The sequence below is a fragment of the Xenopus tropicalis genome, chromosome 4, assembly GCF_000004195.4.
Source record: "Xenopus tropicalis strain Nigerian chromosome 4, UCB_Xtro_10.0, whole genome shotgun sequence".
Taxonomy (NCBI): domain Eukaryota; kingdom Metazoa; phylum Chordata; class Amphibia; order Anura; family Pipidae; genus Xenopus; species Xenopus tropicalis.
The window spans coordinates 29618395-29646142 of NC_030680.2; the positions used below are offsets into that span (position 1 = coordinate 29618395).

The following is a 27748-nucleotide window of genomic DNA, read 5'->3' on the forward strand; positions in this document are numbered from 1 at the left end:
ATGTGCACAGAAAAGGGAATCGTTTGTTACTATGACCGAAACGGTATGTAACATTAAATTACTACTTGGTTTGCATAGAGCAATTTACATGTATTAAAGTGATACTGACACCAAAAAATTTCTTTTTAAAAAATGAATCTGCATCCAAACCTACCTATGGGTCATGTTGACCATTTTTTCCTGAATGTTCTGTGTCTCTAAGTAAATCTTACTGAAGTTCCTGGCCCCGACTGTCTGACAGCCCGACTGTTTCTTCTCTAGCTGTCTGTCAGAAGTGGAGCTTTCTGACGTCACAAACTGGTAGGAGCCTCCCCTTACACATTCCCTTCCTTTGAGCCAGCATCTGTACCTGACCCTCACATGTGACCTTTTTCTTTTCCTTTCCGGATCCCTTTGATGTTTAACTGGTCCGTCTGCTGCCTGTGAGTTTTATTTCACCTTAGCCGTTTCCTATCCTCACTGGGCTCTTCGTCCCTCTCCCTCGCCCCCCCCCCCCTCGAGCATGGATAACTAATGCAGGCAGGCTTGTGCGCTCCGTTAACTGCCTGCTTCAGGACTCTTCCCCTTACACGTAATTGCAGGACCTTGCAATTGGATGATTCCTTTCCTGTTTTTTTTTCTGAAGAAAGAGAAGAGGAAAGATGGCTGCCCTATTAAACTTTAGTTGATATGCTCGTTCTGGTAATGCGACTACACTTTTAAAATGTTGTTATAACAGTAAAGTAACTTTTAACAATAAAATTACAATGGCAGGTTTTTAGAAAGAAGTGTAATAAGTGTCAGTATCACTTTAAACATTTTTATTGAATTATTATAAAGATAACAGTTACTGTATGCCATACGAACATACTGTGAAAAAGAGCTTGGTAACATTTTACACAAAAATAATAAGGACATGTACCTTTGTGTTATACATTAGCTTGCAACTGTGAATTCCAGGGGAACATACTGGAAATTGGTGAAATCATTCAGATAGAAGATGATCTTCATGCATGTTTAACAGTCAAATGTGATTTGAATGGAACAACTACGCACCCATGCTATATGACCACTACAGGTATTACAGGTAAAATGAAATGCTATTAACATGCAATACTATGTAAAATACAATAATTTAGAAACAGATGATGCTTTTTGCTACTGTTTTGCTACTGATTTTTGTTCAGTGGACAAATACATACCAGGATTATTCATTCTTATCTAAACACTTGTAATAGAACATTTGCTGGTGTTCATTTTACACTTTAAAAAAACTTTTTTTAAAGAGCCTAAAAAGCCTCTCTCTGGACAAGTTACATCAGCTCTATTATTTCCTTTATTCAGACGTACCACATACATGTCTGAATGAAGGACATGTATGCGGTACATGCCTGAATAAAGGAAATAATAGAGCTGATGTAACTTGTCCAGAGTGAGGCTCAGACATGTACCACATACAGTGTACTATTTACTTATTTATTTTAACATTTAATGGTTCTTTAAAGTGGTCCTGGATGTCAGGTACCCTGGTGGACTCTCAGAGGTCCAGTCTAAAACTGGGAAAGGTAGTTAAAGTTATTTATTCCCAGTGTGCATATAACCATTCACTGTACATATTTACATTTTCAAATTTCAATATCATAAACTTCCACCTGGCAGATGACATTTGATCAATAAATAATACGTTAAAATTGATCCAGTTTTATCCAGGTGCTGGTTTACATTGGCAAACAAAACTGAGCCATTTTAAAGATTTTATCCTAGGCCCAGTACAAAAACTAGCTTTAGTGACACAACAAAGAAACTCACTCTCTGCAGTGTAATGACAGAGGGACTTTTACCAACTTGACATAGAACCACGTTTAAAAATATCAGTGCAAGTATACTTACAGATTCAGTGTGCTGTAAAGGTGTATTGGACATCTTTTTACCAGTGAAATGAATGTCAGTACATTATGTTTTAGGCATAGTAATTGTAAAATTCTCCTTCTAAATCATGGACAACAAAAATAATATAGCTATTAGCATTGTTATATACATTGTATGCATATATCTCTTCTACAGGTCACTCCACACTTACAAATCCACTGTAAAATGTATACAATATTAACAGTTAGCCAGCATTGTAGATAATATGATGGTACCATCCATACTAGTATCTACCTTTGCAGAATTTATTACTTTTAAAAATACATGTTTTTCCAATTTCTTTTCAGCACTCCATATAACATCTTCAGGATTTTCAAAAAATGTTACAGGTTCTGCAAAAGTTTCAACATCTGCAGTTTCTTCTAAAGTATCTGCCTCCACTACACACCACACAAGTCTATCATCATTAGAACAGCCTTCTACAGTTTTAACATCTTCCAATCCAGTGGCTTCAATAGCAATATCCTTTGGATTTGCAACATCTTCTAGAGGGCCTTTGAAACATCCAACACAAACTCCATCAGTATCTACAGGTACCACTGCAGTTACCTACACAACTGCAGTATCCACTATTGAACCTACACATCAAGAGCAATCCAGTTTGTTTACTAAAATTATTGGTTCATCTTTTATAACAACTCAACTAGCAAAATCCCCCAGTATTCCCTCTAGAACATCAGGACCTTCTATCTTTTCAACATTAATAACCACTATGTCCCCAACTGCCATACTTTCAGCATCTACATTGTCAACAGCAGAAAAATCCAGTGTTTCACATTCAACTTCACCAGCTAGATCAACGATTTTTACAACTCATCTTCCATTAAAATCCACTGCAGCTCTGACAAAAATATCAGCATCTTCTAAAAGGCACACAAGTTTTGTAACTAAAACAACAGAAGCATCTACTCTAGCAACTACTATTACTGTTGCTGAATCATCTATACCTTATAGAACTTCGAAAATGTCAACACTGTCTTCAACTACCTCTTCAGGTCCTTACACAACATCTGCAGGAGTTGCAAAAACTCCAACAGGTCCCTCTAAAGTTTCAACCTCTACAGTTTCTTCTAAAGCGCCAACTTCCTCTATACTAACCTATGAAGGTATAACATCACCTGGACAACCTTCCACAGTTGTAACATCTTCCAGTGTTGCAAGTTCACCAGTAGAATCCTCAAGAACCACAACATCTACTAGAGGGCCTTTGAAACATCCGACACAAACTCCATCAGTATCCACAGGTCCCACTGCAGTTACCTACACAACTGCAGTATCCACTATTGAACCTACACATCAAGAGCAATCCAGTTTGTTTACTAAAATTATTGGTTCATCTTTTATAACAACTCAACTAGCAAAATCCCCCAGTATTCCCTCTAGAACATCAGGACCTTCTATCTTTTCAACATTAATAACCACTATGTCCCCAACTGCCATACTTTCAGCATCTACATTGTCAACAGCAGAAAAATCCAGTGTTTCACATTCAACTTCACCAGCTAGATCAACGATTTTTACAACTCATCTTCCCTTAAAATCCACTGCAGCTCTGACAAAAATATCAGCATCTTCTAAAAGGCACACAAGTATTGTAACTAAAACAACAGAAGCATCTACTCTAGCAACTACTATTACTGTTGCTGAATCATCTATACCTTATAGAACTTCAAAAATGTCAACACTGTTTTCAACTACCTCTTCAGGTCCTTACACAACATCTACAGGAGTTGCAAAAACTCCAACAGGTCCCTCTAAAGTTTCAACCTCTACAGTTTCTTCTAAAGCGCCAACTTCCTCTATACTAACCTATGAAGGTATAACATCACCTGGACAACCGTCCACAGTTGTAACATCTTCCAGTGTTGCAAGTTCACCAGTAGAATCCTCAAGAACCACAACATCTTCTAGAGGGACTTTGAAAAATGTTACTTCAGCAGTATCCACAGTTCCCACTAAAGTTATCTACAGTACTGCAGTATCCTCTGTTGTGCCCTCAACTCTATGGCACGCGAGTATTGAGACAAAAGTTATCAGCTCAACTGCTACAACAACCAGTCATGTGAAATCCTCCAGTATTCCATCTACACACTCAGAAGCTTCTATACATTCAACAGTAACTTCCAAAATTCTCCCAACTACCAAAGAAACATTAAAAACTTCATCCACTCCTAAAGAGTTCTCCAAAATATCAACATCTGCATTTTCCACAGCAAAACAATCCAGTGTTTCAAGTTCAATTCCACTTACAGCATCCCTTGAAACCTCAAAAGTTTTTAAGTCATCAACTGGATCAACTTTTTTAACAACTTTTGCTCCATTAAAATCCACTGTAGAGCTTTCAAAAACATCAATATCATCTAAAAGGCAGTCCAGTACTGTATCTAAAACAACTGGGCCATTCACTGTTGCAACTAGTGTTGCAGAATCCTTTAGTATTTCAGTAATACCATCTCATGCTACGAATATTACTATTACAAAACATCCTTATATAACATCTGTAAAATTTTCAAAACCTACAACAGGTCCTTCCAAAGTTTTAACAGCTGAAGGTTCTTCTAAAGTACCTTCATCTTCCATACAAGCTTACAAAAGCCCATCTTCATCACAGGAAGCTTCATCTATTAGAACAACTAGTCTCGCAAAATCCCCAAGTGCTGCAGCTAGATCATCAGGACCTTTAACATTTTCACGCTCAATCCCACCATCCACTCCTGCACTATTTTCTAAAGTTTTAGAATCACCATTTTCAACAACAGAACAATACAGTGTTTCTAGCTCAACTTTGCTTACAGAATTCCCTGGTAAAACTTCAGAAGTTTCAATATCACCATCATCACCAGCAAAAACAACGCTTTCAAAATCATTCAGTGTTATTTCAGAGACTTTCAAAAGTTCAGCACTTCTTTCCAAAGGCTCCACATCTCCTGAAAAAGCCATTACAATTTCACCGACCCTGAAAACTTCCAAAGTTTCATCTTCCCCTTTAGTACACACAACTACTGGAACTAAAACGACAGGATATTTTTTATTGACAACTACTCATGTAAAAGCACCCACAGCTTTAACAATGACTTCAAAACTTTCTATGGCTTCAATATTTCCTTCAAAAGGCCCACTAACAACTGAAAAAGTTTCAGTTACATCTTTAAGACCCTCTAAAGACTCAGCATCTGCATTTATAACAGTTACAACAACTGCAAAACCAACCATAGCTATTTCTCTTGCAAAAACATCTAGTGCTCAAAATACCACTTCAGGAATTCCTTCCATAAAATCTACAATTTCAGAAAAATTATCTGGATTTACAACAATAGCTACAAGATTGCCCACTAAAGAAACTAACTATACAAAATCCTCTAGTTTCCCTTCTTCATCTGCAGAGACATCCTTGTCTCATGAAGTGACTTTTGAAGGTACCATTAATATTTTTACTCATTATTTTTATTTATTCAGAATCTTCAAAAATTCTATATCCTTAAAGGTTCCACTTTCGTTTTTAAATAGAATTAACAAAAGAACCAAGTGAGAGTCTTTCTACAACAAAAAAAAGTGAACTTCAAACTGAGCATGATTTTGGACAATATACATCAACCTTAACCATTACATCTGGAAAGTCTGATGTAAGTATTTAAATGGTTTAGGATTTATACAAATAGTAAAACAGCCCATGATGTAATTTGTGGGAAAAGCTCACAATATCTTGTATCTCTGGTATATCTCATCTAACTTTACTGTTAACTAAGTTTGTTGGGGAAAATTACTGAACTTTGGGTTGAATTCTATAGTAATATGGGACAAGTAGTGCAAAAAAGAAGACACTGAGGCTCATTTATCAACACTGGGCAAATTTGCCCCTGGGCAGTAACTAATAGCAGCCAATCAATGATTAGCTTTTTTCAACAAGGTGCAAGTAGAAAAATGATTGCAACAATTTGATTTGTTGCCATGGGTTACTGTCCATTGGCAAATTTGCCCATTGTTGATAAATGACCCCCACTGTCTCTCTTTACTCATTCCTGAGGCCATGAAGTGCTTAACTAGTGACAAAGGGTATGTAGACAGTGCACCATTTCAAAGTATTCAGTTTAATAAAAGTTATTTGAAAATGTTCTAAATGAAAATATTTTATCTTAACAATATGATGTCACATTATTTTATACCTCTGCTTTCAACCTGCAGTCACTACCTGTTCACTATTAAGCATGCATACAAACAAACTAACCAATTACAGTCCAGTCAGTTCCCAATAAAACCTGAATATGGAATTGTCATGATCTCCCTGAGGAGACGCTTTGGAGCACCAGGAAGTTGGGAGTCTAAAGACTGGGTAACCCGTAGTGTAACCATATACAGGTATAGGACCCATTATCCAGAATGCTCGGGACCAAGGGTATTCCGGATAAGGGGTCTTTCCGTAATTTGGATCTCCATACAATAAGTCTACTAAAAAATCAATAAAACATTAATTAAACCCAATAGGATTGTTTTGCATCCAATAAGGATTAATTATATCTTAGTTGGGATCAATTACAAGGTACTGTTTTATTACTACAGAGAAAAAGGAAATCAGTTTTAAAATTCTGAATTATTTGATTAAAATAGAGTCTATGGGAGACGGGCTTTCCGTAATTCGGAGCTTTCTGGATAACGGGTTTCCGGATAAGGGATCCTATACCTGTACCACAAAACTGATGTTAGAGGCCATGATAATCAATTAAAGTGAACTTTAATTAACAAAGTGATTGGTGACAGTGCATATAACTTAATTACAAACTTGAATAGTAGAAATTGGCAGGCAGAGACACAATCCAGAATCAGGTCAAGGGTCAGGCAGCAATCTGATGAAGTTATGAACAGGCCAAGGGTCAGTACCGGTACCGGGGAATCCAAAGAACAGGACAAGGAGGGACCAGGAGAGAAGGAACAAGGCTGGAATCAACAAACAGAACCTAGGAAGGCAGGGACCAGGAACAGAACCTCGGAAGGCAGGGACCAGGAACAGGATACCAGAAGCAAGATCACAGAAACAGCTTAATAAACTCAATGACCAAGCAAGGTGTAGTGGTCAGGGACAGGCTTATAAAATGAGGATAATGAGGTGGGTGGAGGAAAGGGAACAGGCATAGAGAATACAAGGAAAGTGACAGGAGAATTGGTATGGGCCAGCCCAAAGTGCCTCCAGTGGCACAGGAGTTAGATACACATAACCAGAAACACATGAGCCAGTGTTTGAGTCCTGGCTGATCCTGACAGAAATAAACAATATGAATTAAGAAAATATATGCAGTAGTTGTGCGTGTAATTGTCTAAGACTACAGTTTTCTGTTGAAGACTGTGTGTGGGTCAGGATGTCACATTTTATATTTCAATACATGATTGTTGCCAAAATCCAGTCATCGAGTACTAAAGTCAAAACTAAATGTAAATATAAGAGAAGAAGTTATATTTGGTCATCAACAGGTGTAGAATAAAACCCATTTTGACCTGTTCCAACTAAGGACACACATAACACATCTTTTTCAGTAGATAACTAACTGGATACTTAACTGGAAAACATTTCATTTTTCACCTCTAGGGGCATTTCATAACGTTCGTATTTCTTTTATAAACATTCGAGTTGCTCCAAGAAAAGTCATAAAGAAGGAAACTTTTTTGAAATGTTGCTGCAAAAATCCAGACTTTATCAAATTATTGCTGCAAAAATCCTGACTTTATCGAATTTTCCCTACATAATCACAACTTATTTGAATTTTAGCTGCAACAATTTGAAAAATTTGTGATTTTTGGACAAAACTCAGTGAATCTTTAAAGTTTTGAAGCAAAAGAAAGAACTTCAAGTAAAGGGAAGGGTCCTCTGCCATTGACTTCTACATGAACTCGGCATGTTTAATCTTGCGAATTGTCAATTTCGGATATGTAGCCGTTTAGACGCATAGTATATCTTGGAAAAGTGGCAACGTTTTTGCGACTTTTTTGAAAAAAATTGAATCGAGTTGAAAATTTAAAATCGTTAGTTAGTAGATGAGCCTCTATAAAAGACTCACTAAGCAGAGAGGTTCTCATGGTACAGAGTTGTCAAAATATGTTACTGTTAATGATTATTTTCAAATCAACTTCCCAGAAGAAAGTGAAGATTTTAAAAGGAATTATAGTCTTCTACATAACTCTTCTAGTGCACTCCAAATAGCGTGCAACCGAATGCATTAATTTTAACGCATTGCATTAATTCTCACGCAGAAATGATACTAACGCATGATTCACAAACACTTAGATGCGCTAAATATCACATTAGTCTAAGAGAAAATTAACACCTACTTGGGGCAGGCGGTAATTATAGAAAAGTACAGTTCATGAGCTTTTGGCAACACAATATGGACTTTGCAGTGGGATTTATTCAAGTCTGTGTTGGCCCTAGAGTGATGCAGCCTCTAGTTTGCAGGGAAAATGGCATGCGTTTTTTCGCACGTGGTGACAATTTGTGCGCGCTGCATTAATTAGCGCGCGTTGCGTCAAATACCACACGACTTAAATAACGCAAACAGCATTGCATCTAAATTAACGCAAGTATCCTTTTAGTGAATCGTGCATTAAGTTGTGAAAAATAAGACGTAATAAAATTTTTAATGCATGCTATAAATGGCGCTCGTTTTATCAACCCTATAGTGTGTTATATATATATGTTCAATACTTACTGAGTTATTAAAAATCATTCAGGCAGGGTGTTCTGCTGGGAGACTGGTCCTGACAGGAAAAGATTTATTGTTGCTTTAAGAACCAATCTTACCTGCAAGCTTTAACCCTTGATTAGTTCATTTTGCTTTGCTGGAAAATTCGCAAATATTTTAAAAAATTCATGGAATGCAAAAAAGTTGCGCATCCAAAAAAGTTATAGCGTGCGCTTAAAAAAAAATTGCACCCATCTTTTTTTTTTTCATGCGTACAACAATTTTTTTATTTTATACCATGGGCGTCAATTTTTGTCATGTGGTGAATTTTTCCGCGCAATCCGGTAATGGCCCCACAAATCCATGCCTGACGAAAAATACAGGGGCTTGCAGGGGGCAGTAGTCCAAGAATAATAAGGCATAGCAATACTGTTATATAACTCTTATACACAATTTATGCCCCTTTAATATTTATGCACTATTTCTTCTCTATTAACAGGCTATTCAGAAACCTTCTTTTTCAAAATGTGTCAATATTACATGTTCTAAAAATGGCGAACTCAATGTGGAAACTGTAAAATGTCCTCAGCTGCTAGATGTAACTTGCAATGATGGAAAGCCACCTATGAAGATATATGACCAAGATGGCTGCTGCTACTTTTATGAATGCAGATGTAAGTTTTATCTGGAATTATAAACGCTCCACCTTACTTCTCTAAAGTTAATAAGATACACTTATAACATATGCTTTGGATTATTTAGTTAAGTTTGGAAACAATTTCAGGGGTTTTTCTTTTTAAGAAAATTTGGAAGCTAAATTGTGTATTTGGGTCCTATTCCTCTCTTCTCTGGAATGTAACCTCCCATGTCTGATGTTTTTAGCCACATACTGAGCCACCTTACCATATGCCTAGTTCTTGTAAGCTATTGAGAAGCAAAAAAATGCCTCCAACTTAAGCAGGTGAGCTGTATGCTGCTCTCCCCCTCATAGAGATAAAATTTACTGCACTTTTAATGTACTTAAATGGCACAGGAAGCATCAGGGGCAGAATCCAATACAGACACAGGATGACACAGTTTGCCATAGCAAAACATGGATAAATTTTTCTGTGGTGAGATCTAATCTCACATTTTGATAAATCTGTCCCTAAGGGGCCCATTCATGAAAGCACAAATTTTGTGTGGTTAAAAGCATGATTGGAAAAAATTTGGAATAACCACGATAATTTCTGATGTGCAAAAATTCTTTTCACCGTCATATGAAAACATTGTGGTTGTGTGCCGAAAGTCACAACATTTGTGGATCCGAACGATCGTAAGAAGCACAAAAACCTTTCTGGCTTTGAAACTTCTATGCATGATTTTGGAAACCTTCCATAGGACTCAATGGCATGCTGCAGCTCCAACCTGGCCAAGATAGTAATGATGGCAAAGCTTGAATGAATTCCGAAGTGGTTGTAGCCTTTGTGAAAAATATGACTTTTTCGTGGAAGTTAACAAAAAAACACAAAAAAGTAGTGCAATTTTAACAATATTATCGTGGTCATTATGAAAAGTTCTATAAATGAGAAAAAAAAATTGTGCTTTCATGAATGGGCCCCTAAATGTTCCAATAAAAACCACGAAACTGACTATTCAACTGGCAAATGAGAATCATTGTTAATACATAACATTTTGTATCCAGGTAAAAACATACTAGTTATAAATGTAATAGAATGGTCATGGGGAGAGGGGGGTGGAACATGCTAAGTGGCATCTGTCACTGATTGTTGGCTGTGTGAATGACTTTTAAGGTTTTCTAGATTTTAGTGTTACCTGTCTCTGTAAGCATGTGGCCTACTATGTATTATATATATATATATATATACATATTTTTTATACAATTTTGTTTTTCAGCTTGTGTGGGGTTCAATGGGCAAAAACGAAATGTAAGTATTTTATTTGTAATGTAATATCTAGATATTTAATAATCTGGAGTCACTGGTAAAAAAGGCAAAAATATAAGGTGACCCCTGAAAACCATATTTTTTTTTTAAAATACACATTCAGACATATCAAACATGGTTTTGTTGACATTTCTAAAAATCACCTGAAAATGTTACAATTTGCCGCATTTATCTTACACTATTTTTTACATACAATGGAAAATCGCCCCAAATATGAATGCCAGAGGTCTACAGAACAGTTTGATGCCCAATATGCATAGATATACCAAAGTATGTGGTTATCTACAGATGCCAAATAAAATTGCATATGCATTTTTTCACCTGCCAACTCAGCTTCTGCAAACAAAGCCCCCAACTGCATATTATGTGCTGTAACATCCAAATCAAACATGGGTAAGGGCATCTTTCTACATCAAACTACCAAATGGCAAAGCTATGCAAAAAGAAATAAAAGAAACAACAATGCAAGTCTAAAGCTGCAATACAATCACACAAATGAAATACAATTAAAGGAGAAGGAAAGGCTAATAAAGAGTTAATCTCAAGCTGCAGGCATTTTGTGAGTGCTTATGGCTGTATTTACATAGACCTTTCTGATAACGCTTACTTAGTTTTTACCTTTCCGTCTCCTTTAAGCAACTCAATGAAATAACAAAATTAAGTATTTTACAGTAGAGATGTAGCGAACTGTTCACCGGCGAACTAATTCGCACGAAAATCGGGTGTTCGCAAGTTCGCGAACTTTTAGCGATGTTCGCAATTTTGGGTTCACCTTAGCTGGAGCCAAATTTTTACCTCTTACCCCAGAGCCAGCAGATACATGGCAGCCAATTAGGCAGCTCTCCCTCCTGGACCACCCCCGGACCACTCCCTTCCATATATAAACCGAAGCCCAGCAGCCATTTTACATTCTGCCTGTGTGCGCTTGATGAGTTAGCATAGGGAGAGAGCTGTGCAGGGGTTTGAGGGACAGTTTAGATAGCTTTGCTGACTAGTAATCTACTTTCTACTGCTCTGTATGTAGCTGCTGTGGGCAGCTGTCCTGCTGATCTCATCTGCAGTAACCCAATACGTTACACATAGTAGTGACATTGCATTGCAATAAAATCACCTGAGCGACATTTTTACACCAGCAATAATATATTCCGTATCCACTACTGCAGCGTTTTGTCTTTGCGTGTGAACCGGCCGTAACCTTTACACGACTTGATTGGCATGTAGACGCCGGACGTTTTAAAGCAGTTTATTACACAAGTTTAGAAATGTAGTGTGATTTCTGCTCTTTACAGCACAAAACGCAACGCTGTGTCAACAATGTATTTTTCAGAGAAATTTTTGCCCTTGATCCCCCTCTGGCATGCCACTGTCCAGGTCGTGGCACCCTTTAAACAACTTTAAAATCAGTTTTCTGGCCAGAAATGGCTTTTCTAGGTTTTAAAATTCGCCTTCTCATTGAAGTCTATGGGGTTCGCAAAGTTCACAAAAGTTCGCACTTTTTGGCAGAAGTTCGCGACCGGTTTCTTGAACTTTTTTTGTGAGGTTCGCTACATCTCTATTTTACAGTGTGATTAGTGGTCAGAATACCTGATCCAATTGTCATATTGTGAAATAAATAGTTTTTAGGGAAAAACAAAAGACAAAATGATAAAATAAGGAACAAAAAAAAAGAAGGAAGTGTGTGGACAGGATTATCAGGGCTGGGGAAGGAAGCTCTTTACAGCAGACACAATGCGATCGCGTCTGCTGTTAAAAGTCAATCGTGCCACAATTGAGGTGCAGGAACGACTTGCCAGCCCCCTTGGCTCGTTGCCTAGGGGGTTGGGGGGCGCATTAGACTCTCTGCACCATTGGACTCTTGTCTAAATGGGCACGATCATGTAAAAATAGGCGTGGTCATGGCAAAAAAAGACACATGTGACAAAAAAAGATGTGTGTGACAAAAAAGTTGTTCAACAAATGCATTTCATGGATTTTTCGCCGTTTCACAAAAAGTTTAAAGTAAAGTTAATTTTGACTAGCACAATAGAAAAGAATATGGAATTTTTTCTTTGAATTTGCTACAACACAGAGATCCCATACCTGTACTGCCTACATGTTATGATCATTCCACAATTTTGACAGCTTGGAGAAACCTGGACAGAACATTGCCAAGAATGCACTTGTGATAAGAAAACAGCTACGATTATCTGCATGCCCACTGAATGTCCAGAGCTTGACTACAGTAAATGTGATAAACCTTGGTTGGAACCTTTCGTACTTCTGACTGAGAAAGATCGTTGCTGTGGAAGCATTGAATGCCGTATGTAGTACTTAAATTGATTTATTTTGTTTGTTTATTGAAACTCCAGCAGCAATTATAACTAGTGATGAGTGAATTTTTTTGGCAGGCATGGATTCGCATCAAAATTCAGCATTTTGCAACAAACTTTCTTGCGAAACAACTTAAAAATGTTGGCATGGAAAATTTGCGGTAGCATAAAAAAAGTTGCATTTGCGTCACATTGGGTGTGGATACATTAAAATGTGCGTGGTCGCATTGAAAAAAGTTGTGCACGTAAAAAAATTGTGTTTTGTGAATTTTTGAAAATTTTTCTGACGTTTCACAAATTTTTCAGTGAAGCGGCATGGGACAGATTTGCTCATCACTAATCATGAAAGAATATAGTTTAGGGACAGATCAAAAATCAGTTATTGTAAAATGCAAAAGAATATGAAACTATAAGAATCTTAAATGCGCCCTTAATAAAAAAAAATAGATGAAAACTTGATTTTAAAAAATTGTGTTTTCAGAAACCAAAAATTTAGATTTGCAGGTTTTTCTCTAAAAACTTGAATCATGGTAAAAACTCAAGTTCAAATTTTGTTAAATCTGCCCCTTTATAATCTGCATTATATATATTAGCAAATACAGCAATTAATGCCAAGCTTAAAATAATGTAAAAAAAAATAGCATTATGTAAAACATACAAACCCCAAAGTCTATGGCCTTATTCGTTTTGTGCCTGAATGGCACTAAGGGGCAGATTTATTAAAGTTTGAAAATAGAGGTCTCCAGAGTAAAATTCTTGCACTTTCTATTTAATCCTATGTGATTTTTAGAGGTTTATTTATCCTAGTGTGAAAGTTAGAGTTCACAATTTGATAACTAAGCCCCTTAAAGTGATACTGACACTAAAAAACAACTCCGCAAAATATGAATGTACATAAAAAGTTGCCTATAGGTCATGTTGATTGATTTTCGCTGAGAGATTTGCTTTTGTAAATAATTGTTACTTGAAGTTCCTAAACCTGACTGTTTTGCCAACCTGACTGTCTCTTGTCAGCCTGTCAGTTATAGCTTCTAATGCTAACGGCCTCCTGCTGGACAAATATGGCAGCCCCCTTATAGGGGAACATGGGGGATCAGACAGGTAATATAAAAGCATCGGGCAAATACTTTTATGGCAAAAATGAAGGTCATGCAAAGATAATGTTATGATAGATGTAAAAAAAGGTTTAATTTCTGGTGTCAGTATCTCTTTAATATTCCATATGACATTTTGGGGCACATTTACTAAAATGTGTTTTTTTTTCTGGCCTTGAAACGTGATATGGTATTTTCTCATACATTCCGAAATGTTCTCTAATTTATAAAAAATACGATTTTATCTGAAAATTGTTTAGTAAATGGGCCCCTTTGTGTTTGCTTTTGAACCCATTGGATATTGAAGTAGAATCCACAATTCTATATATTTTACATTAGCATTAAGTATGGTTTAGTTGATTTTTTTCAGTATCGTATAACAGAATAACATGACGTGGAGTAAGGATACGCTGCAGAGACGCAAATGTAGACTTATTTATAATAATAATAATAATAATAATAAGTCCTTGATAATTTAAAGATATATTGCTACAATGTATATTTTGGAAAGCTGGATTAGTTGCCACAGAGATGCAGTTTCATAACCAAGAAGGTATATACTTATACCACTGTAATTGCAAAGGTATACTATGGGGCACATTTACTAACTCACGAACGGGCCGAATGCGTCCGATTGCTTTTTTTTCGTAATGATCGGTATTTTGAGATTTTTTCGGAAATTATCGCGACTTTTTCGGTAAAACTTGCGCGAAACATCGCGCCTTTTAAGTTTTAACGGTACGAAAAAATCGCCAGATTTTGCGCAACTTTCGGAATGGCTACGAAAAACTCGCGTTTTTTTTGCGCAAGTCGTAATGGCTACGAAAAACTCGCGTTTTTTCGTGCAAATCGTATTGGTAACGAAAAAGTCGCGATAATTTCCGAAAAGTCGTAAAGGCGCCGAAAAAATCGCAAAAAATACGAAAAAGTCGCAAAATGTTCGTTTTCCAATCGGAATTTTTCCAATTCGAATTCGTGTCTTAGTAAATCAGCCCCTATAAGTGCAATAAGTACATGCTGCTGAGTTAGTTTATATTTTGTAAAGACAGACACTATAAGAAACCATATAGAAACCATATGCTTATAAGTATACTCTTACCTATGTGAGAATAAAGAGAAAGACTTATGTACATGATACACATGCAATATACAGCCAGTGTATGGTGCAATGCCATTTTTAGGCTATTTCCTACATTTACTATAAACCTCTTTAATTTTTTTTACATATCAAACTTTTTCTAAACACTTCCATTATTAATGATGCAAACTTACACATGCACAAAACAACCATATGAGAAAAAAAAAAAAATTACCCCTATCTTGCTATCTACTACATTATTATTGTTAAATAAACAGGTAATTTATGCCTATACAAAACACGGAAAATTCTGAAATTTTAGGTATGAAGAATTATGAGCATTATAATGTGGTTTACTTGGATTGAGTTAATCTCCTAATGAACTTTTTCTCCACCCCCTATTTGCTTAGGTTGTCTACCTTTACAATGCAACACAACACTAGGAGACTGCCCATTAGGCTACGCACATGTTAACACCTCTGCAGATGATTGTTGTATTACCTATGAATGCAGTAAGTTAGTAAGAATATTTTATATACTTTTTTTCGCATTACTTGTGGAATAAATTAAGAGAAGTAAGTCTCATATCTAGCACGTTGCATATGCCTGAGGGCTGGGCAGTAAACAGGGCCCTGCTGGTGTGAGTTGTAAGTGGGCCCCATGGAGGCTCACAGTAGAACCCTACAGGTGAACGGGGTTCCACTGATGTGAGTAGTATGGGAGTCATAGTTGCACACTTGCTTACATTCAGTTTCTCTTACTGGTGTGACTTGCTCATGGTGGAATCCCAAATGTATATGGGGTCCCCCTAGGTGTGGGTGGGCATAGTTATTCTCCTATTCTCCTCCTCTGTCAAGCCTCCTCTTTCCCCACACTCCTGCCCATGTCGCTATTCTCTCCCAATCCTTTAACTTCCTTAGTCTCAGTAGGGGGTCATTTACTCTACATTGTAACTGTTTAGTATCTCTGATTGGTTATTGAAATTGTATTGATAAATGTCCAATTTTACTGTTAGGGCCAATGAATGTGTGTTTGGTTGAAGGAGCTGTGTACCAGGTAAGATAGTTATTTTTTTCTCCCAAATGTAGAACAATAGAATGGAGTAAGCAAAAAGAGCTATAAATAAGTTGATATAAATGTAAATAAAAGTAGAGTTTGGCACTCCTCAATGTAAATGTGCAGCTGCTTTACCAATTTCTTTAATTAAATTCTCTGAAGAAGTTAATGTAAGGGGATGTTAAAGACTGGTACAATAATGGAGGGGGAAAATACGGGGCAAATATAACCTGAAAGCTAGCAGAGGCACAAAATCTCTGAGAACCTTCCTCCCATGTAAGCAATATTATTCTAAAGTAAACCACTTTCTCCTTCCCACTGCAACTGCTTGTCCAATTCATCTAAAAAATATTGATGCTTAACTTAAGCCTGAGCTTACATTACTGTGCGTTCAATCTTCCGTTTTGTTGCCATTCAATGCATGGGTGGTATTGCTCTGCCTTGTCATGGTCCACTCTCTGCTTACACAGCTGAAAAAGCATTCATGCACAGCCCAGTGGATCTGTAAGGTGTTGGAAACAAAAGTAATATGCTGCTCATGAAGAGAACAATGTGTTTTTATTTCATTATATATTTTCACTATAAACAAAGATGTTTAAACTAGGTAATGATAGATGTGGAAAGACTCCTAATAGCTCTGGAAGCTGCTGGCTTAAGGGGGGGAGGGGCAGGGAGATTCCATGGACAGGAAGCGGTTTGCTCCCTGTTAACTCCCTGTTAAACACACACCCACAGAACTGCAACTGGGATACTCACTGTGAGGTGAACTGTTACTGGGCTGCCTGGGAGCTACAAGTGACTGCAAGGAACTTTATGTATAGAGACCATACAGCACTTACAGCAGGGAAAGTCACTCTCGTTACTGGACTGTGACTCAAGCCAGACTGGTGGCCCATATCTACTAAATAAAGGTGGCCATACACGCACCGATAATATCGTACGAAACCTCATTTCGTACGATATTCGGTGCGTGTATGGTATGTCGGCGAGTCGACCGATATCGCAGGAAGCTGCTGATATCGGTCGACTCGCCGATCGGACCAGTTTGAAAATTTTGATCGGGCGCCATAGAAGGCACCTGACCAAAATCTCCCTTCAGCGCTGAATCGGCAGAAGGAGGTAGAAATCCTATTGTTTCTACCTCCTTACCTGCCGATTCAGCCCTGAATGGTGTGTGGCGGATCTGACGATGTTTCGTGCGACCGATGGTGTATGGCCAGCTTAACTGTCATATACATGTGAGACTGCTGCCTGAGGCCGGCCACTGCCAGAAGGACTAGGCCAGAAATACTATGTAAAGTTGTGCTCCTGTTGAACAGTTATACCTTGTTTTGAACAAAAGGGACTGCTTGTTAATAAAGCTTTGTTGTACTGTTACCTGGCAGTGTGCTGCGTATGTGCCCATAGACTGGTTCCGTAACCAGGGATACCACAAAAAACTAGTACATTTCTTTGTAGAACAAAGAAAGTTCACCCAGCACACCCTTACCTCCTCCAACAGTTCTTACTCGGTGCACAGCCCAGAGAGTCGGCACTCCCAGCACAGTCCAGTAAAAAATAGTTGACAAAAGGTGTAATGCAAGCGGGGCTTAGCCCCTGCGTGTTTATTTCAAAAAATAGCAGCAACGTTTTGGGGGCGTACCCCCCGCTTGCATTACACCTGTTGTGCCGGTCAACTATTATTTGCTGGGCATTTCCTTGTAGACCACAACAAACAGACATAGTTACATAGTTACACAGGGTTGAAAAAAGACCAGAACCCATCAAGTTCAACCCTTCCAAGTAAACCCAGCACACACAACCTATACTTACCAGACATAAGGGTGTGGGTCATGGATGGAAAGTGTGAAAACATCTGTGCCTGTCTTTTTTTCACTGAACTTTGTAACTTACTCCTTTTATATATAACTAGTAAGCTTTAACATTACTCTGGAAAAATTTCAAATTTGCAATATCCTCTACAGGTTGGGAATTCTGTATGGACCTCAGCATCTTGTCAAAACTGTGAATGCACAGATAAAAAGGACCCTGAGAGTGGATTTAATATTGTTGATTGTTATCCGATCCTATGCGCAATATTTTGTCCACAAGTAAGATAAACATAAAATTATTCCTAACAGTAAGAGGGGCATTTACTAATGCTTAAATTTTTGGTGCCAAAACCCGATTTTGTTGTGGGGAAAATAAAAAAAAACATGATTTTTTGCAATTTATTATGCAACAATGCAGAAATATGGCAGCAAAAACCTGTCGAGATCATGTAGAAGTCAATGGCAGATGTGCCTTTTACAATTGTAATATCTTTCTTTGCTTTGTGACTTTAGAGGTTTCCAGGGTTTTTTTTATGCTTACTATTGAATACTATGTAGTGGCTGAATTTTTTTTTTTTTTTTTAAATTTCAGGGATTTTATTACCAAGAATCAAGCAATAGTTGCTGTGGACAGTGTGTGCAGGTGTCTTGTCCTGTAAAAGATGCAAACGGAACTGTTTATTTAATACAGGTACTTTTACATTGTCTGCATATCTAACATTTAGCAGTAATGGAAGAAAGATAAGTCAGGGAAAAGTGGATATGTGACCCACTATAATATTTCAGTTCAGAGTTAGATGAGGGGGCACATGAATCATACATAAAATTGTTTTGTATTTGTAGATACAGGTATCGGATCCCTTATCTGGAAACCTGTTATCCAGAAAGCTCCGGATTACAGAAAGGCCATCTCCCATAGACTCCATTATAAGCAAATTATTCTAATTTTTAAAAATAATTTCCTTTTGCTCTGTAATAATAAAACAGTACCTTGTACTCGATCCCAACTAAGATATAATTACCCCTTATTGGGGGCAGTACAGCCCTATTGGGTTTATTTAATGGTTAAATGATTCCCTTTTCTCTGTAATAATAAAACAGTACCTGTACTTGATCCCAACTAAGATATAATTACCCCTTATTGGGGGCAGAACAGCCCTATTGGGTTTATTTAATGGTTAAATGATTCCCTTTTCTCTGTAATAATAAAACAGTACCTGTACTTGATCCCAACTAAGATATAATTACCCCTTATTGGGGGCAGAACAGCCCTATTGGGTTTATTTAATGGTTAAATGATTCCCTTTTCTCTGTAATAATAAAACAGTACCTGTACTTGATCCCAACTAAGATATAATTACCCCTTATTGGGGCAGAACAGCCCTATTGGGTTTATTTAATGGTTAAATGATTCCCTTTTCTCTGTAATAATAAAACAAAACCTTGTACCTGATCCCAAATAAGATATAATTACCCCTTATTGGAGGCAAAACAAGCCTATTGGGTTTATTCAATATTTAAATGATTTTTAGCAGACTTAAGTTATGGAGATCCAAATTACGGAAAGATCCCTTATCCGGAAAAACCCAGGTCCCAAGCATTCTGGATAACAGGTTCCATACCTGTATAAAAGGGTATATTTTTATTACTAAAGCAGCACTAACTGTTTGTTTAACCAATATGCCAAAAACCCAGATCTTTGTTTCATGGACACATGGTCAGATCATCTCTATTTGGTTCACCCTTGAGTTACCAAATCAAACTTATTTCATTATTTGGTCCTTTAGTCAACATTCAGTTATATGCAGGGAATGGGGCATGCAAAAACTGACTTAATATAGTTTTATGCCCATGGGATTTTTTAATCCAGGATTCGGTTTGGGATTAGGCTTTATTCAACAGGATTCGGCAGAATCCATGCTCCTGGCTGAATGCGAATGCTTAAACTCATGCGATTTTTTGTCACATAAACACGGCGCTATTTAGCACTTCTGTATCCTAATTTGCATACGTAAATTAGTATTCAGATTCAGTTTGGTATTAGGCTGAATCTTTTACAAAGGATTTGAAGTTTGGCTGAATAAAAAAATAGTGGATTTGGTGCATCACTACTTAAATGAATCTTCTCAGACATGGACTGAGAAGGGCACTGTTTAGGGCCTATTCACAGGAAAATGGACTCTCTATAATGATCATCTCTAAAATGATTATTATGTATCATCTAATATAAATGGACATTAAAAGGGAATCAGCAAATTTTTTAATGTGATCAAAAGGTACACATTGCCTTCCTGCCTTGCAGAATTGGCACCGGTCTCTACTCTCCATATCAGCTGCCCTGAAGAACATACTGTAGCTCTGACTGCATTCGCCAGTGCTATATTCATGACAGGGGTGGGAATGTAGACAACCCCTTACATGCTCCCAACCATCCTATAACTTGCACGTCATTCAGACATGCAAGTTAGGGAGTGGCAGAAGGTGCATGCAACACATTTCCACCCATGGCAACTAAACAATTAAGAATTAGTAATGACATCAGCAATTTACTGAGTATGGCAAAACATAAGCCTTTTAACAAAACATTTAGCCACAGTGAAACTATACACCAACTTATCTAGAGCGCCACAATAATTTATTATTAATAGTCAATGATTAGTCTTGCTTATAAATTATATTTCCACTCTCACATTCTATGTTAATAAACAAAGCAGAATATAAACATCTACTGTACTATAATCAATATCTATGTTCTGTCCGAAGCCTCAGTGTCAGTTTATTATGCATTTCAGCCTGGGGAAACACATGTACTCTCAAATGATAACTGTACCCATCACACATGTGAGAATATTGATGGACTGTTAGTGACATCTACTCAGAAGCAAATTTGTCCTGAGCTCAATGAAGAGGAATGTGAGCCTGTGAGTTAACATCTTCATATATGACATATCAGTAATAATTTAGTTTTGTTATGTAATATGTGTATATTAGTGATAAGTGAATCTGTCCCGGTTCGCTTAGCAAAAAAATTTGCGAAACAGTAGGAAAATTTGCGAAATGGCAAAAAATCAGCGAAATGTGTTTGTAATGCAAATTTTTTGTCGTACGCCTCTTTTTTTGTTGCACGTGTCTTTTTTTGCCATGACCGCGCCCATGCTAGGCATGTATTTGCAGCAAAAATTTGCCACATGACCAAAAAAATGCGCGTACAAAAAAATGAAGTGAGTAAACAAATGATGCACGGTTCAAATAAAAATTGTTGTGCATGTCAAAAAAATTCACAGGCCAAAAAAAGTTACAGGTGCCAAAAAAGTTGTGTTTCACAATTTTTTTACTGTTTTGTGTATTTTTTCACAGTTTTGCAAATTTTGTGGTGAAGGGAAACGGGACAGATTCGCTCATCACTATACTTACTATACTTACTTATATATGTATAATATAGTATATATACTTTATATATAATACAATTATATACAGGTATGGGATCCCTTATCCGGAAACCCATTATCCAGAAAGCTCCGAATTACGGAAAGCCTGTCTCCCATAGACTCCATTTTAATAAAATAATATAGAATTTTAAAACTGATTTCCTTTTTCTCTGTAATAATAAAACAGTACCTTGTAACTGATCCCAACTAAGATATAAATAATCCTTATTGGATGCAAAACAATCCTATGGGGTTTAATTAATGTTTTATTGATTTTTTAGTAGACTTAAGGTATGGAGATCCAAATTACGGAAAGATCCCTTATCCGGAATACCCTTGGTCCCGAGCATTCTGGATAATGGGTCCTATACCTGTATTAACATAAAATAGTTGGAGGCATATATACTGCATTTTTTGCAATAGATTATGCCAAACCAGATGCTCAAACAATAATAAATATGCCCAGTAACACAACATAGCTCCAAATGCTGACTCCTAGGGGCATGTTCATCAAAGTACGAGTTAGAATCCGGCAATGAAAAAAATTCGGATTAGATACGATAATTTCTGATGATCGCAAATATCCCGAAAATGCTTCCGAAAAATTGGAATAGTCACAATAATATCGTATTGGCGATCCGAAAGTCACAAAATTTTCGTACCGAATGATTGTAAACGGCGGAAAAAACTTTCTGACTTTGATCCTTCTGTGCATGATTTTGGAAGTCTCTCATAGGACTAAATGGCACTCTGCAGCTCCAACCTGGCCCAAGGAAAGTCTCCCATAGGACTCAATGGCACTCTGCAGCTCCAACCCGGCCCAAGGAAAGTCTCCCATAGGGCTCAATGGCACTCTGCAGCTCCAACCCGGCCCAAGGAAAGTCTCCCATAGGGCTCAATGGCACTCTGCAGCTCCAACCTGGCCCAAGGAAAGTCTCCCATAGGGCTCAATGGCACTCTGCAGCTCCAACCCGGCCCAAGGAAAGTCTCCCATAGGGCTCAATGGCACTCTGCAGCTCCAACCCGGACCAAGGAAAGTCTCCCATAGGGCTCAATGGCACTCTGCAGCTCCAACCTGGCCCAAGGAAAGTCTCCCATAGGACTCAATGGCACTCTGCAGCTCCAACCCGGACCAAGGAAAGTCTCCCATAGGGCTCAATGGCACTCTGCAGCTCCAACCTGGCCCAAGGAAAGTCTCCCATAGGGCTCAATGGCACTCTGCAGCTCCAACCTGGCCCAAGGAAAGTCACAATACCAAAGCTTGAATGAATCCGAAACTTTCGTACTCGGCACGACAATATTATTTTGTCACACAAATTTTGTCACAAAGTACGAAAAAGTGACGCAAATGTAGGAAAAAGTCCTGCAAAGTACAAAAAAGTCACAGAAAATACTTTGATAAATGTACCCGCTAGTGTTGAGTGAATCTGTCCCGTTTCACCAAAAAATTCATGAAAATTTGCGAAATTGGGAAACATACACAAAACACAATTTTTTTTTGTCACGCACTTTTTTACATGCCCGCACCTTTGCAGGCAACCATGGCCAAGTCGCAACATTTTTTTGACGCACAACAAATTTTTCCACAGTAAATTTTCTCTAAAGTTTTGCAAAACAATTCGCTGATGGTGAAATGTGGAAATTTGCGAAAATTTGGCGAAAAAATTTGCTCATTGCTACTGACTCCCACTAGTCACTCCTTCCACTGTCAATAATACAAAAAAAAATTACATTTTTACATTTTGATGTGCTTCATGATGTACACAAGCAGAAGATTTTGGGGGTAGGGGGGGATTTCTGCCTTTCCTAAGTATAAACTAAGGGAAAGGAATAGATCTGCCTTTTTTTATTTTGTTTGTTTTTTGATGAAAAGACAACCCCTGCGAAGAATGACTTCTTCTAGCATGCATTTTCTTTTCTTTTAATCATGCCCTACTTGAGAAAAGAAAATTCTTGAGATAAGAACTTGATTTGTGTATATAAATCTAGGTGCCAACAACTGATTACATGCTTTTTGTTTGTTTAATTTAGGATTCAGTAATGAAAGGGCCAGATGGCTGCTGTAATATTTGTAGAGGTATGGAAACAATTGTCAATTGCACTGTTATAGGCTCACGGTTATTCAAGATCAAAGCAGACACAACCGTGTCTAAAAAAATGCTGAATGCTTTTTCTGTGAGAAATTGCACTTTGCTCACTTGACCCCATAATCTTGTAACAGCCCACTGTCACACTTAGTAGTACGGAGCAAATTGTGTTTTCATTTCAACATCTATTTTAATAGAAAAAAAATAGATATTATTTGGTGGACACCCATGTCAGCTTTTCACACGTGACTAGAGATGTAGCGAACCTCACAAAAAAAGTTTGCGAACCCGTTCGCGAACTTCTGCCAAAAAGTGCGAACTTTTGCGAACTTTGCGAACCCCATAGACTTCAATGAGAAGGCGAACTTTAAAACCTAGAAAAGCCATTTCTGGCCAGAAAACTGATTTTAAAGTTGTTTAAAGGGTGCCACGACCTGGACAGTGGCATGCAGGAGGGGGATCAAGGGCAAACATTTCTCTGAAAAATACGTTGTTGACACAGAGTTGCGTTTTGTGCTGTAAAGGGCAGAAATCACACTACATTTCTAAACTTGTGTAATATACTGCTTTTACAAGGACTATTGGGTTACAGCAGATGATCAGCAGGACAGCTGTCCCCAGCAGATACATACAGAGCAGTAGAAAGTAGATTACTAGTCAGCAAAGCTACCTAAACTCTCCCTCAAACCCCTGCACAGCTCTCTCCCTATGCTAACTCATCAAGCACACACAGGCAGAATGTAAAATGGCTGCTGGGCTTCAGTTTATATATGGAAGGGAGTGGTCCGGGGGTGGTCCAGGAGGGAGAGCTGCCTGATTGGCTGCCATGTATCTGCTGGCTCTGGGGTGAGAGGTCAAAATTTGGCTCCAGCTAAGGCGAACCCAAAATTGCGAACTTCGCTAAAAGTTTGTGAACTTGCGAACTTGCGAACACCCGATTTTTGTGTGAATTAGTTCGCCGGCGAACAGTTTGCTACATCTCTACACATGACAGGGGGTTAAATGGGTAAGACTAGCTGTGTTTTTACACATGTGCCCATGACCCATATCATAATAACATGGTTGTGTATTTATAAAACATTTTGAAATGCCCTTATAAACCTAGGACATTTCTCTTATCTATAACCCCCAAAAATATTTTACAATAAACTCTATAAAAAAGGAACTTGTTCTTGAACAACCGTATAAAAAATATTATGCTGTATCAATAAGAAGTCAGAAAAGAAGCTTCCTTTCTCCCTCCACTCAAACCAGTCTTCTAGCAGTTGTGCAAATGCTATACGAAAGCACATAAAAACAATATATAGTGCAGTATATCTATAAAACAACATATAACCTGCAAGTATAGTACCTAAATTATGATGAAAGATATATAGTGTCCAATGTAATATATAGTGGGAAACACCCCTAACTGGTCACACATTGAGACAACCTATTCCCCAGACCAGGAGTGGATTAAAGCTCTTTATATAGTCCCAATTCAGAAATGCGTGCTTTAACACTCAGTTTGAAATCATACAGTTAATATAGTGCAATAAATGTATATATTTTACCTTCCACTTTCTACATTGTTAGATAACTAAGAATTATGCTCAAATTTAATTTTGATGCTAAAAAAGGCACCTTCTCGAGAAATTTTCAGCACAGGTGCATCTGATTCACAATTGTGGCAGATGCATCACCATATTTTGGATGCTATTAAGCTGTAATTGTGGGAAAAACACTGCCTTGTGGGTAAAAAGCATGGCAACTGCAATACGTAAAATTGCCTTTCGTTTTTGATTCACATTGGTATAGTTAATCTTGAAGTCAAATCTTTAAGATATTTTGCTACATGAGGGAGATTTTTTTAAAGATTTTGAATTTTGTTGCTATTTAACTGAAATTATTACAATAATTATTATATAATATTATCCTATATTCTTTTGTTTTTATTTCAGTTCCCAAGACTTGCAGAGTTCAAACAAAACAAACTTTAATTTCTTATAAAGGCTGCAGTGCTAACGTGACGCTTTCATACTGTAAAGGGGCATGTCTAAGTTTTGAAGAGTAAGTGATTGATCATCGTATGAACCATTGAACTACAACATGCAAAGTCCAAAGTGTATAAGAATGCAACTACATGTTGGTAATGAGAGGGTCTAGCTGCACATCATTTATAAAATATAAAAATAAATTGATACCAGTGCTTATTTTGGTGGAACCAAAAGGCCACCATGTTCAGGACAAATAATCCACAGTATCCATTCAGATGGTTGTTTCAAACAGCTGAACACCAAAGATTACCTGCTGATTGGTTTCTATAAGTTACTACTTGAATAGCTTTTATTATATTACTTGCAAAATACAGATATGAAATCTATTATCCAGAATTTTGGGACATGGGGTTTTCATGATAAGGAATCTTTCCATAATTTGGATCTCCATACCTTAACTCTACTAAAAAAAATCACTAAAACATTAATTAAACCCAATAGGATTGTTTTGCATCCAATAAGGATTAATTATATCTTAGTTGGGATCAATTACAAGGTACTGTTTTATTATTACAGAGCAAAAGGAAATCCTTTTAAAAATATGAATTATTTGCTTATAATGGAGTCTATGGGATATAGTGTTGCCATAATGCCATAGCTTTCTGGCTAATGCATTTCTGGCTAATGGATGCCATACATATATTAAAGGACATGTAAATCCTACATTTTTGTACCATTTATATAAGTAAACCATTTGTACTGCATATACCCCCTCTGTTCAACAGCACCATCACATTTTCTTAAAACAAATAGCAGTTTTTATCCAGTAAGCAATTTCTTTCTGGCATGTCATCAGTGATATTTAGATCTGCAAAAAGCATATGTGTGCTGTAAAGTTCATGCAATGAAGAATACAGGCTTACACAGGCAGAAATTACTTTGCAGAAAATCCTCCTTGGATTGTTTCCTGTAACAGTTAAACTGATCTCGGGAAACAATATTAGGAGAAAAAACATGTTTCTCCAGCAGAGTGCACATCTACAGCAGAGGCTCTATTGAAACCAGCAGTGCCACCTCTTCATTGGCTGCTTGACTGGAGGGTGTGTTTGGTAACCTGAGTTGATAAGAACTGAGCGTGATCAGTTAGCTAAGAGCAAAGTCAATACCTAAGGGAGGGGGATAAGTGGGTTAGAGGAGGAGAGAGAATCCTAAGTGATTAAGGGAATGCTGCACCCTTCCAATTAACCTTTGAACAACCGGAGTGGCAGGTAAGATGTCAAAGAGACTGTACACTGAATAAATGTTTTTGTGTTGGGGGTTACATGTCCTTTAATCCCCTTTTCCATGTATGCTTGCTAAGTGTTTTTACATGTTAAGAAAAGAACACAATGTGCTGCTTTAAATATAAGGCAAGTTGGAAGAGAATATATATAGAATATACTGTATAAAGTACTACAGAACTGTGGTGAGAATTTTGCAAGTCAGGGGTCCTCAACCTTTTATACCTGTGAGCCACATTCAAATGGAAAAAGTGTTGGGGAGCAACACGAGCATGAAAAAAGTTCTGGAGGTGCCAAATAAGAGCTATAGTTGGCTATTTGGTAGGCTATGTTGGACTGACAGCCTACAGGAGGCTCTGTTTGGCAGTACACCCGATTTTTATGCAGCCAAAGCTTGCAAAAATGAGCATCTGCTTTGAGGCCACTGGGAGCAACATCCAAGGGGTTGGTGAGTGACATGTTGCTCACGAGCCACTGGTTGGGGATCACTGATCTAAGTAATGTAGCAATGCTGGAAGCATATGCTCTATTTCAACTAACAAACAAATATATAATATCAAAACTAAATGTATTGTTTAAATATTGTTATAAATATGTATATATTGTTAATTGAACTGCATCACATTCAGCTACTTGCTTTCATTTGATTCCTTGTAGGTTCTCATTGGACAAACTAAGTATGAACAGGACTTGTGGGTGCTGTCAGGAACTTGAGGCAGAGGAACAGAATATTGATCTCACCTGTTCTGACGGAGAAAGCAATGTTTCCTTCAATTTCACTACTGTAAGAAGATGTGGCTGTACCAGCGCCGAGTGCACTCCATTAAACCCCACAGTCCTATATCAAACCCCCTAATTTATTAGTTAGAAGAGGACACTGTTACATGATACAACTGTCAGTTAAAAGCTTGCTATAAAGTAACATGAACCTTTTTACTATCCCTGTGTTAATCTAGAATAAAAGCCGTTTAACTACCTGCATGTTTAAATATGTTACCTTTAGATAAATTTAGGAATAATCTGATTCTAAAAAGCTTGTTAACAGTTTAAATTAATAGTAAATGCATACTTACAGAGACCATCTAAATAAAAAGGTACTAGCTTTTA

General features: G+C 37.4%; 1 protein-coding gene across 1 annotated transcript; it reads left to right on the forward strand.

Annotated features, from left to right (window-relative positions):
• The first annotated feature begins 97 nt into the window (after positions 1–97).
• On the forward strand, positions 98–27748 carry LOC116410334 (mucin-5AC-like). Its single transcript, XM_031900601.1, has 15 exons — positions 98–681; positions 920–1066; positions 2196–5324; positions 5416–5531; positions 9076–9250; positions 10473–10504; positions 12644–12821; positions 15414–15515; positions 16019–16059; positions 18024–18149; positions 18463–18561; positions 20663–20791; positions 23330–23375; positions 25326–25434; positions 27299–27748. Exons 2-15 carry the CDS (start codon positions 1045–1047, stop codon positions 27495–27497), a joined length of 4503 nt encoding a protein of 1500 aa, XP_031756461.1. The 5' UTR covers positions 98–681; positions 920–1044; the 3' UTR covers positions 27498–27748.